General features: G+C 47.9%; 1 protein-coding gene across 1 annotated transcript in view; it reads left to right on the forward strand.

Moving 5' to 3' along the window:
• Positions 1-11,897, forward strand: part of LOC126442426 (proton-coupled folate transporter-like) — a 38,193-nt gene extending 26,296 nt beyond the window's left edge. The window contains exons 8-9 of the mRNA XM_050090698.1: positions 916-1,072; positions 11,816-11,897. Coding sequence (XP_049946655.1) covers positions 916-1,072; positions 11,816-11,897 — 239 coding nt within the window. The remainder of the gene's footprint in view (positions 1-915; positions 1,073-11,815) is intronic.
• Positions 11,898-13,141: the final 1,244 nt, after the last annotated feature.

The following is a 13,141-nucleotide window of genomic DNA, read 5'->3' on the forward strand; positions in this document are numbered from 1 at the left end:
GAGAATATAAAGAAACAAGTAAAACAGGCGATAAAACGATGACATTGTAAAAAACTGTAAAATGGCGGAAAGTTGTGGAATTTAAAATATAAAAAACACTGAGGTGACGATGCGGATGAAGATACTCAAGAAGGAGGCAAGCACAACTTTAAAAAATGGCGACGGTGTGGTTTCTGTTCGCATGAGATAAAAAACACAACTAGCGACAGTATGGTGGCTGTTTGCAACACTGACAGGGGACGCACAACAGTGCACACTCATTTATAACAGCACTATACAGGTGACACAGTGGCAGATGGGGGGGGGGGGGAGACCTGGACCAAAGAGGGGGTAAAAAGGGGGGAGGAAAGAAAAGAAAAAAGGGGGAGCCGATGGAGGGAGCGGACATAGAAAACGGGGGGGGGGGGGGGGGGCTGGGCGGATGCGAGAAGGAGTGGAAAAGGCAGGGAAGGGGAGAGAAGGAAGGCAGAGAGAGGATAGGTAGGGAAAAAACGTGATGGAAGGGGGGGGGGGGGAGAGAGAGACTGGGGAAAGGACAGAGGAAGGGAGGGGGAGATGAGGATCAGAGTTGATAGGGGGGATAAATGGAGGGAGAGTGGGCATCATCCAGGAGGGGGAGTCGACAGAAGCCACCTTGGGAAAGGAGACGAAGGGTGCAGAAGTGAAGGGTAGAGGACACACGATGGTGAAGGTGCGGCAGAGGGTGGGGGTTGAAAGGAGCAACCAGAGGATGAGGGAGATACCAATCTGAAGACCTTGGTTTATGTTATTGTGGATGTGGTTGTAAGCACAGAGTTGCACGTCTACCTCTGTGCTTCCAGGCTGTATGCAACATGCTACAAAATGGGTTGTATGTAGACTTATAGCGTCCGACTGTATGTCGTTGCAGTGCCCCTCTGTTTTGTGTGTCCACAGGCCAGGTGTTCGCGCTGGCGGTGACCTTGGAGGCTTTGGCCCCGCTGGTGGGGCCTCCCATCTACAACGCTATCTTCAGGGCGTCCATCGATTACTTCCCTGGAGCTTTCCACTTGTTGTCCGTCGGGATCATGGCACTCGACCTTGTCGTGCTGCTGTGAGTACTCTTATACCAATAGATCCTAGTCCATAACAGTGAGGAGGCTGGAAGACCCATGTGACAAAATTTTGTCGTATTCACTTAATAGAACGCAGAGTGGAATTTCGACGCTTTTAAAGAAGACAATCTGCATGTCCAACGGTGTTCGCCAAGGCAGTGGAGACGTGATTGTGTTCTTCAGATTTTTCTGACTTCATTTACGGTAATATTTCCAAATGTCCTGCTGTGTTGAAGATGCCACATGTCTGCACAATGTGTGTGGACTCCAGGTGGCAATCACTTGTACGACATTTGCTTGCAGCGGCTTGAGTGTAAGACGACCAGAACAACTGTTAAAATATTGCTCGAAAAAATGAAATTTTTGAAGCTAGAGGAGCAACCAAAAATACATATTTCAAATTATTACCGCATATGTGACGCCTAACTTTGTCGTTCCACTGACAGTGTTAAGTGTCTTGAAAGCGCACTTCAATTTTCAATTTGCGTAAAATCTTTATCGCTGTTACGTTCATTGCGCAAATTCTAAGAGGTGGAAGTACTGTGCTCGAAAACTTTGTATCTTAGTGTTCATGACTCCCACTGTTCCGCAAAAAACTAAAGAGAGGGGCTTAGCTGGAAAGCGTCCGTGGATTCGAATGATGATAAGGTGCAGCAGCCTTAACAGATGGAAGGAACACTAGAGTTTATCGTCCCGTCCTCAACGAGACTATTAGGCACGCAGTAAAGCTTGGACTGGAACAGAATGAGAGGGGACCGGCGTGCCATTTTAAATATAGCAGCCCCGGCATTCGCTTCAAGCGATTTGAGAAATTCACGGGAAATGTTGCCGGATGGGCTTACGGAGAGTTAAATCACCGCCCTCGAGAATGGGGTACCCATTGAACCAGGTCACTTAATACAGTCTTGACGTACGATGTAGGTGTAAAAGAAACTTGCAGGACCAACGTAACCTACAACATCGCCAAAGGTGAAAAGTATAGGCGGTCCGATCGTCTTTGCTGGCATACTAACAGTACAACTATATAGAGAGATTGTGCAACACTCTTCGGGTTTCAGATTTTCTTTCTTTAATCTGTGTCCTCGAGTGACGACTGACTGATGAGATTCAGGCGATGTATTTATTTTAGACACAGACCACATTTTTTCTACATTTTATAAGAACAGAATCAAGTTTATATCTCTGAGGATAGATGCCTTCAGCAAAACGAGATTATTCCCTCTACTCAAGTCCGAAAAAAAACGTCAAATAATAAATTTGTTGCATCGATAGTTTAGTGATAGAATCTTGAAGTAACCGACAAAATGTGTATTTTCAAATGGTTCAAATGGCTCTGAGCACTATGGGACTCAACTGCTGTGGTCATCAGTCCCCTAGAACTTAGAACTACTTAAACCTAACTAACCTAAGGACATCACACACATCCATGCCCGAGGCAGGATTCGAACCTGCGACCGTAGCAGTCGCACGGTTCCGGACTGCGCGCCTAGAACCGCGAGACCACCGCGGCCGGCGTGTATTTTCAATTCATCTATGTTTCCCGTCACATATTAATACAGCGTGCTATGTCTGAGACCCAGACCACATTCAGATAAGTGTTACCACAACAAGGAATACGAATGTGAGTGGGTGCTAAATAACACCATATATTCGCCAAATTAAAAAATTATTGGCAATATTGTTCTTGCAAATTTAGCCAAAAATGTTTCTCTCTCGTCCCACTCTCTGTCTGCCTATCTGTCTCTCTCTCAGAAGCACAAGTTTTCCTTCCATGTGGTGGGTATTGTTTTCTCTTCCTGGGGCCATTTTTTCTGTACTTTCCACTTAAATTAAGACACCTGGCTCCATGTATACACACACACATGTCTCTTAAACGGCACGAATCATTAAGATGTAACAGATGAACGATAAGTGGACACTTTCCACGAAAGAAATGCCACTCATATACCGGTTTATATACATAAACTGGGTGTATCAGAAGGAATGCTCAATATTCATGGTTATGGCAAGGAAAAAAGTCAAGTAATCATAGGCTCTAAAATGCATACCTTATGAGCTCTCAGCACTACTTCACCTTCGATACTGTGAAGCAAATCTCTTCTGCTGCAAGCTCTTTGCTTTGCATATATTGAGAGGTGGTAGTATTGACCAAAGAAAGAAAAAAACTCTAATAAACATGGGCTCTACAGTGCATACCTTAAGCCAATGTCTCCCAACCTGGGGTTAATGAACCCCTCAGGAACAAAATTTAATTTTCTGCCGGCTAGAAACGAAAGGGTTCAGTTGTGTTTCGGTCACGAAACTAAATTATTTTTAATAGATCTTTACTATTGTCACTATTTTCTAAGATTGTAATACTTATTCCATAGGTTACTAACAACAACTTTTTTTAAGTACTAGCACTATTACGTAACACAATATTGTGAAGGTTACAGCTTGAGAAACGAATGTAGGAATATTATCTTCCCCACATAGCCCTTTGTACCACGTATCTACGATAGTAAAACTGAGACATATGCATCGCATGTTATAGGTAGTGCCTGCTATAGACCTGGAATTGCAAAACATGTCCACCGTAGATGTGGAGAGTTGCTGGCTTTCTTTTCTGAGGAGGATTTGTGGGAAGCACGTGTGATGCACTGAGATTTACTTCATCATCATGAAAACTGTGGTTAGAAATAAGCGGTATCAACTGCATCGTTGACCAAGCAATTCAGGAAAACTATGACAATATTACACTCCTGGAAATTGAAATAAGAACACCGTGAATTCATTGTCCCAGGAAGGGGAAACTTTATTGACACATTCCTGGGGTCAGATACATCACATGATCACACTGACAGACCCACAGGCTCATAGACACAGGCAACAGAGCATGCACAATGTCGGCACTAGTACAGTGTATATCCACCTTTCGCAGCAATGCAGGCTGCTATTCTCCCATGGAGACGATCGTACAGATGCTGGATGTAGTCCTGTGGAACGGCTTGCCATGCCATTTCCACCTGGCGCCTCAGTTGGATCAGCGGGTGTGCTGGACGTGCAGACCGCGTGAGACGACGCTTCATCCAGTCCCAAACATGCTCAATGGGGGACAGATCCGGAGATCTTGCTGGCCATGGTAGTTGACGTACACCTTCTAGAGCACGTTGGGTGGCACGGGATACATGCGGACGTGCATTGTCCTGTTGGAACAGCAAGTTCCCTTGCCGGTCTAGGAATGGTAGAACGATGGGTTCGATGACGGTTTGGATGTACCGTGCACTATTCAGTGTCCCCTCGACGATCACCAGTGGTGTACGGCCAGTGTAGGAGATCGCTCCCCACACCATGATGCCGGGTGTTGGCCCTGTGTGCCTCGGTCGTATGCATTCCTGATTGTGGCGCTCACCTGCACGGCGCCAAACACGCATACGACCATCATTGGCACCAAGGCAGAAGCGACTCTCATCGCTGAAGACGACACGTCTCCATTCGTCCCTCCATTCACGCCTGTCGCGACACCACTGGAGGCGGGCTGCACGATGTTGGGGCGTGAGCGGAAGACGGCCTAACGGTGTGCGGGACCGTAGCCCAGCTTCATGGAGACGGTTGCGAATGGTCCTCGCCGATACCCCAGGAGCAACAGTGTCCCTAATTTGCTGGGAAGTGGCGGTGCGGTCCCCTACGGCACTGCGTAGGATCCTACGGTCTTGGCGTGCATCCGTGCGTCGCTGCGGTCCGGTCCCAGGTCGACGGGCACGTGCACCTTCCGCCGACTACTGGCGACAACATCGATGTACTGTGGAGACCTCACGCCCCACGTGTTGAGCAATTCGGCGGTACGTCCACCCGGCCTCCCGCATGCCCACTATACGCCCTCGCTCAAAGTCCGTCAACTGCACATACGGTTCACGTCCACGCTGTCGCGGCATGCTACCAGTGTTAAAGACTGCGATGGAGCTCCGTATGCCACGGCAAACTGGCTGACACTGACGGCGGCGGTGCACAAATGCTGCGCAGCTAGCGCCATTCGACGGCCAACACCGCGGTTCCTGGTGTGTCCGCTGTGCCGTGCGTGTGATCATTGCTTGTACAGCCCTCTCGCAGTGTCCGGAGCAAGTATGGTGGGTCTGGCACACCGGTGTCAATGTGTTCTTTTTTCCATTTCCAGGAGTGTATAAAAAGGATAGACTGCTGCCAACCATACGAAAATGTAGAGTCACAGATAGGTAAAACAAAAAACCTGCTAAACAAGAAAGCTTCGGGCAAAAAGCCTTATTCTGTAGTGGACGACATACATACATATTCACACAACCACAGCTCATACGCACATTACAATTGTCTCCGACTGCCGACTCTGTTGAGTTGGATTTGCGTGAATGTGAGTGTGTGTGCGTTGTCTGCTTCAGAAGAAGGTTTTATGGCCGAAAGCTCACCCGATTAGCAGTCTTTTTATTGTGATTGTCTGCGACTCAACATTTCCACTACATGGTGATAGCAATCTGTCCTCCTGATAATACTGCCATTATTCCATCTTGGATTTTCCATTGTTTAAACGTAAGTTAGCTTAGTTCATTTTAAAATTAAAAATGTTCAAAAACAATTCGTCTTCATTCTGAAGTTCAATTACGCACTAATGTTGGGGTGATTTTGTGTGTGCCGGTTGGAGTGGCCGTGCGGTTCTAGGCGCTACAGCCCGGAGCCGAGCGACCGCTACGGTCGCAGGTTCGAATCCTGCCTCGGGCATGGATGAGTGTGATGTCCTTAGGTTAGTTAGGTTTAATTAGTTCTAAGTTCTAGGCGACTGATGACCTCAGAAGTTAAGTCGCATAGTGCTCAGAGCCATTTTTTTGATTTTGTGTGTGTGTGTTGGGTGGGGGGGGGGGGGGGGGGGGTTAGCTAATACCTGCCTGCATTCAGGGGTAATGGTGTCAGAAACTGTTTTGAGAGTTAGTAGGAGTTGTCCATCTTCGCTATTGTGAAACACATCTCTTCTGTGGCACAAGTGCTCATAGCACTTAATGTATGAATTTTCTTCTTGTTTTGGTCCATACTGCCTCCTAAAATAAGGAAAGCAAAGAGACTGCCGTAGAAGAGATCTGTTTCATATTATGGAAGATGAGGACGTGCTCATAGCTCTTAAGGTATGAGTTTTACAGTCCATTTCTATCAAAGTTTTTTGCTTCGAATGATCGTTCTTGTCAAATCCGTAAATATTGTCCACTGCTCCTGAGACACCCTGCACAGATTGCATTCCCTTCGTTCTACAAAATATCAGAGGTTGTTCAGAGATACTATCTGAGTATTTTGGCACAAGAGACTCGTGGTTTCTGGTGGCTCGTTACCGACTTGGTGTATTTGTCGTATTTCTTACTCCCGTGTCTGTTTGTATCCGCCGCGCGGAGTGGCCGAGTGGTTTGAGGCGCCATGTCACGGATTGGGTGGCCGCTCACGCCGGAGGTTCGAGTCCTCCCTCGGGCATGGGTGTGTGTGTTGTTCTTAGCATAAGATAGTTTAAGTTAGTTTAAGTAGTGTCTAACTCTAGGGACCGATGACGTCGGCAGTTTGGTCCCTTAGGAATTCACACATATTTGAACATCTTTGTATCCGTGTTGAACTGGCATATCTGCAGAACAGTGCAAATGTTTCCGATAGGTGCTGTCTGTTTTGTTTGGAAACAAACTTGTGCTACTCAAACCCTTTACTTGTAGTTCTCATCGATAATCTCCACTTTACTCTTCGAACAGTACTGCTCGGTTCTCTATTGGTTTTTATCCTGTAACGTTCATCAAACTTTGACCGTAATGGCCACTGTGCACTTCATGCATGGGTTCACTGACTGCAGTGGAAAAAGCGGTAAAAAGGCGCCATGCTAAGCTGTCCCAGCAGTGACGGCAATCACATCACAGTACCTTTGCATCTGTCTGACGGTTGTTGCACTCGTCAGCTTTTTGTGCTGTACATTATATTACAGACTTTTCCACTATTACAGAACCATTGTCACAGAAACAAAGGTAACTTAACTGTAACGTGAATGTAGGCCTTCCCGGCGTATACTGATGATGAAATCTTTTGGGCCTTCCATCCGGGTGGCTGCGTTCACATTCCGCGACGTCATTCTCATCATCTTTTGGCGAAGTGTCGATGATGCGCGGGCGTCCCGCCTATATAGCTGAGCGGCCGCCATCTCCCACCCCCACCCCCCTTCCATCCCCCCCTCCACGCGTGGGTTGGTGGTGGGGGCCGCGCGACCTGAGAAGATTTCATCACGTTAAGTAACAAAGCAAATAACTATAACTCTGCAACGAGTCACTGGAGACAACAGGTCCATTATATCGAAATAATCAGAGAACGTTCCAGAGCAGCCTCCGAAATTTTGTCGATAGAGATCGTGTACACGATATATACACTGCTGATCACCCAAAATGCATCACCCTGCAAGAAGCATCCCATTCAAGTGAAATTTGCAGCGTGCGCGTGCGTTTGTGGCGACGAGAGATGCACATGATTAGCATTTCAGCGCAGGCGCACATCACGGACCCCAGTAGCGCGACCTGCAAGTGCTTATACACTCCTGGAAATGGAAAAAAGAACACATTGACACCGGTGTGTCAGACCCACCATACTTGCTCCGGACACTGCGAGAGGGCTGTACAAGCAATGATCACACGCACGGCACAGCGGACACACCAGGAACCGCGGTGTTGGCCGTCGAATGGCGCTAGCTGCGCAGCATTTATGCACCGCCGCCGTCAGTGTCAGCCAGTTTGCCGTGGCATACGGAGCTCCATCGCAGTCTTTAATACTGGTAGCATGCCGCGACAGCGTGGACGAGAACCGTATGTGCAGTTGACGGACTTTGAGCGAGGGCGTATAGTGGGCATGCGGGAGGCCGGGTGGACGTACCGCCGAATTGCTCAACACGTGGGGTGTGAGGTCTCCACAGTACATCGATGTTGTCGCCAGTGGTCGGCGGAAAGTGCACGTGCCCGTCGACCTGGGACCGGACCGCAGCGACGCACGGATGCACGCCAAGACCGTAGGATCCTACGCAGTGCCGTAGGGGACCGCACCGCCACTTCCCAGCAAATTAGGGACACTGTTGCTCCTGGGGTATCGGCGAGGACCATTCGCAACCGTCTCCATGAAGCTGGGCTACGGTCCCGCACACCGTTAGGCCGTCTTCCGCTCACGCCCCAACATCGTGCAGCCCGCCTCCAGTGGTGTCGCGACAGGCGTGAATGGAGGGACGAATGGAGACGTGTCGTCTTCAGCGATGAGAGTCGCTTCTGCCTTGGTGCCAATGATGGTCGTATGCGTGTTTGGCGCCGTGCAGGTGAGCGCCACAATCAGGACTGCATACGACCGAGGCACACAGGGCCAACACCCGGCATCATGGTGTGGGGAGCGATCTCCTACACTGGCCGTACACCACTGGTGATCGTCGAGGGGACACTGAATAGTGCACGGTACATCCAAACCGTCATCGAACCCATCGTTCTACCATTCCTAGACCGGCAAGGGAACCTGCTGTTCCAACAGGACAATGCACGTCCGCATGTATCCCGTGCCACCCAACGTGCTCTAGAAGGTGTAAGTCAACTACCCTGGCCAGCAAGATCTCCGGATCTGTCCCCCATTGAGCATGTTTGGGACTGGATGAAGCGTCGTCTCACGCGGTCTGCACGTCCAGCACGAACGCTGGTCCAACTGAGGCGCCAGGTGGAAATGGCATGGCAAGCCATTCCACAGGACTACATCCAGCATCTCTACGATCGTCTCCATGGGAGAATAGCAGCCTGCATTGCTGCGAAAGGTGGATATACACTGTACTAGTGCCGACATTGTGCATGCTCTGTTGCCTGTGTCTATGTGCCTGTGGTTGTGTCAGTGTGATCATGTGATGTATCTGACCCCAGGAATGTGTCAATAAAGTTTCCCCATCCTGGGACAATGAATTCACGGTGTTCTTATTTCAATTTCCAGGAGTGTATAAAGGGGTAACAGACGCACTGGAATTCTTCTTTCTTTAGGCTTTTTTGTGTATGCATCTTCAGTATGCCCCGTAGAAGAGACCGAGCGTCTATCGTGCACGTTTCGGTGTTCGACAGAGGAAGAATAGTTGCCTATGGGGATTGCGGATTACCGTTCAGATAAATCGGTGATCGTTTCGGACGGAACCAAGCCACTGTAATGCGGATCTGTAATTTCTGGATGAAGGAGGGAACGGTGATCCGAGAGTATCGATTGCACTCATCCCACTGCAGCAATGCACGTGACGACAGGTATATTCTGTGCATGACAGTGAGGGATCGCTCTGTCACATCACGAACCATTTCACAAAAAATGCGGTGTATTGCTCAAAAAGCAGTTACCGCGGGTACCAATTGATGTCGTATGCAGGATGAATTGTCCATAAGGCATCCATTGCTGCGTTTAACACTGAGTCAAAGCCATACGCGTTTGTACCGGCAGTGATGCGATGAACGATGGTTTTTACCGACGAATTCCAATTATGCGTGCACCTCCAAGATGGTCGGTTTGGAGTCTGGAGACACCGTGGTGAGACACTGTTGAACTGTTGCCTTGTGCAACGTCATATTGCTCCTGCACCTGGTATTATGGATTGAAGTGATACTGTATACCACTCCCGCACTCCCCTAGTACGCACTGGCAGTACACTAAACAGCTAGCGTTACATCTCTGAAGTGTTGGGGTCTGTTGTCCTCCCACAGCTACGGTGCCACCCCCGCCACATTGCCACAGGATAATGTGCAATGTTCAAGAATCCTTCGTCGCTCTTCGGACTGCATTGCTGCCTTGGCCTCCCTATTCTCCCGATCTCTCGCCTATGGAAAACATCTGGTCGGTGATTGCGGGACGACTGGTCCGGGCTATACCAGCCGCTACTACGCCAGATCAATTTTGGTAACATGTGGAAGCAGCATGGATTGCTATAGCCCAGCGACACATCTAGCGCTTCTTTGATTCAGTGTCAAGACGTCTAGCAGCAGTTACAGCCAGCAATGGCGGCTACATTCAGTACTGACGTCAACATCTTCCTTACTTCACAAGGGGCTGTATTTTCAATCGTGTTATCTTTGTACAATATGTGAACTCCCAAATAAATTTGGCTGTGATATCTTCGGTCTTTCTTGTAGTTACATTTTGGGGGGCCAGTAGTGTATACAGGGTGAAAAGTATTTAAATCGACAAACTGTGGGAGGTTGTAGGGGATATCTAAACAAATATTTTCCCCTAGTGTCATTTTTTCCTATGAGGATTATTTAAACCAGTAGAGGCCGTTTTACGCTCTTCAGTTGTTAGAGGCCGTATTACGATCTTCAGTTGTTAGAGGGCTTATTACGCTCTTCAGTTGTAGGCAACTGCTGTCCACTAGTGTAGTAGTGCATTGTCTCTGTTTACTAATGGAGCAATACACCTGGAGTGAGTACACTGATGTGGTTGGTGCGTACTACGTAGCGCACCACAACGGACGAGCTGCACAGCGGGTTTATCAACAACAATATCCTAATCGCCGTATCCCGCATCATACAACCTTTGCTGCTTTGTACCAACGTCGGCGTGAGACCGGGTCATTTTGCAGATTATCTGGGAGGGACGCCGTCGCACGGTAAGAACGCTGCAATTTGAGGAAGCTGTCTTGCAGCATTTGGAGCGGGATCTTTCAATCAGAACTCGTGCAATTGCACGTAACATGAGGACGAATCAGACGAATGTACGAACAGTCCTTCGAGAGCAGTTGTTACGTCCATTTCACATACAGCGTGCCCACAACCTGGAACCAGTTGACTATCCACCCAGAGCACAGTTTACGCAGTGGAACCTGGAACAGTGTGAAATGCATCCTACATTTCCATCCTCTGTGTTGTTTACCGATGAAGCAACGTTCGGGCGTGATGGAGTCTTCAACATGCACAATTCGCATGTTTGGAGTGAGGATAACCCATATGCCACAGTTACTAGCGCTCATCAAGTGCGGTTCTTCGTTAATGTGTGGGTCCGTGTTGTTGGGGACTGTTTAATTGGGCCGTATCTGCTACCTAGACCATTAAATGGCAGGCACTATAGCAATTTTTCTCGTCAGAGCATTGCCAGAATTGCTGGAAGACGTCCCGCTCCCTAAAAGACAACGCATGTGGTTCCAACATGACGGGGCGCCGGCAAATTTCAGTCGTCGTGTGCGTCGATTCCTGGACCGACAGTCCCCAGAAACGTGGATTGGCAGACGTGGTCCTGTACCATGGCCTGCTCGATCACCAGACATGCCCCCTCTGGACTTTTTGTGTGCGGAGAGATGCGCAATCTTGTTTACGCAACTCCTGTTGCATCAGAAGAGGATCTGGTTGCCTGGATAGTAGCAGCAGCAGCAGCAGCAGGAACAGTTCAGTGTACTCCTGGGGTTTTTTCCCGTGTCAGACAGAAAGAACATGATCCGACGGTGTAACCTTTGTTTACGTGTCAATGGAGGCAATTTTGAAAATCTACTGTAATTGAAATTGGATTGCGTTAATGTGTTGTCTCTTGGTCATAAAAAAAATGGAAAAGTGTTTGTTGGTTTAATTAATTCGTAGCCAGAGAAATCTTCCTCTACCGGTTTAAAATGATATTAGGAAAAAATATTTGTTTCGATGTCCCCTACAACCTCCCAGAGTTTGTCGGTTTAAATACTTTTCACCCTGTATATCGTTATTTAAATGTGTTGGGTACGAGTTTTGAGAGACTGCTCGTTGTTGCAGATTTGCCATTTTTCTAAACCGAGGGGCGAAGAAGGAGCCGCAGCAGCGGCAACAAGAGGAGGCGTACCCACTGCCCGCCTGAGGAGCCAAAACACATCTCCGGAAGCTAGAGCACAAGGATAGAAGAGTCATGGATTCCACCAAGGAAGGCAGAGTACTGAAGGGATCTGTTGACGCCTGCCTGTCTGCCTGCGGGTTCCTCAGTCTCGTGCTCTATACCGGACACTGCCTGCAGGCTCAATGACGGCCTCGACCGGCGTTTAGTGACGCTGCTGGGGCGGCTTACACGCTGGCTGCGCGAGTGCGACGTGGCACAACATAACCACTCTTTCGTTCTGTTGCGTCACATCCTAATGCTTGTGTGTGCCTCTTTATAGCCGGCCGGTGTGGCCGAGCGGTTTAAGCCGGCACGGAGGCTCAGCGTGCTCCGTCAGAGGGTTAACAGCCCTTTCTAATAAAAAAAAAAAAAAAAAAGCTGAGTGAATGGATCTATAACGAATTTCAACGGGCGTCAGGGGACGTCCGCCACGAACAATTGCAACGAAAAAAAAAAAAAAAAAAAAAAAAAAAAAAAAAAAAAGCGGTTCTAGGCGCTTCAGTCTGGAACCGCACGACCGCTACGGTCGCAGGTTCGAATCCTGCCTCGGGTGTGGATGTGTATTCTGTCCCTAGGTTAATTAGGTTTAAGTAGTTCTAAATTCTAGGGGACTGATGACCTCAGAAGCTAACTCACGTAGTGCTCAAAAGACATTTGAACCATTTTTTTGTATATAAAATTGTAATTATTTGTATATGAATTTGCATTGCCACAATTACAGCAAAGTAAAGATTATTTCACTGAAATTTTCAATCCTATTTAAGACCAATGAGGTGTTTATTACGGAAGTCATTAGAGGTAATACGTAAGTTTTATAAGATTTTACGATTATACATACGTGTAAAATTTCTGTAAAATGTGTCTGATATGCGTACAAATATTTCGTTTGATAAAGTTTTTGAAAGTAGTGTAATGTTTTATTTATTTTCTTTACACGAATCACCATTCCGTATACTGGGTGGTCCACTGATCGTGACCGGGCCAAATATCTCACCAAATAAGCGTCAAACGAAAAAACTACAAAGACGGAAACTTCTCTAACTTGAAGGGGGAAACAAGATGGCGCTATGGATGGCCCGCTAGATGGCGCTGCCATAGGCCAAACGTACGTCAACTGCGTTTTTTTAAAATAGGAACCCCCATTTTTATTACATATTCATGTGGTATGTAAAGAAATACGAATGGTTTGGTTGGACCACTTTTTTCGCTTTGTGATAGATGGCGCTGTA

The sequence above is a fragment of the Schistocerca serialis genome, chromosome 1 (assembly GCF_023864345.2).
Source record: "Schistocerca serialis cubense isolate TAMUIC-IGC-003099 chromosome 1, iqSchSeri2.2, whole genome shotgun sequence".
Classification (NCBI taxonomy): domain Eukaryota; kingdom Metazoa; phylum Arthropoda; class Insecta; order Orthoptera; family Acrididae; genus Schistocerca; species Schistocerca serialis.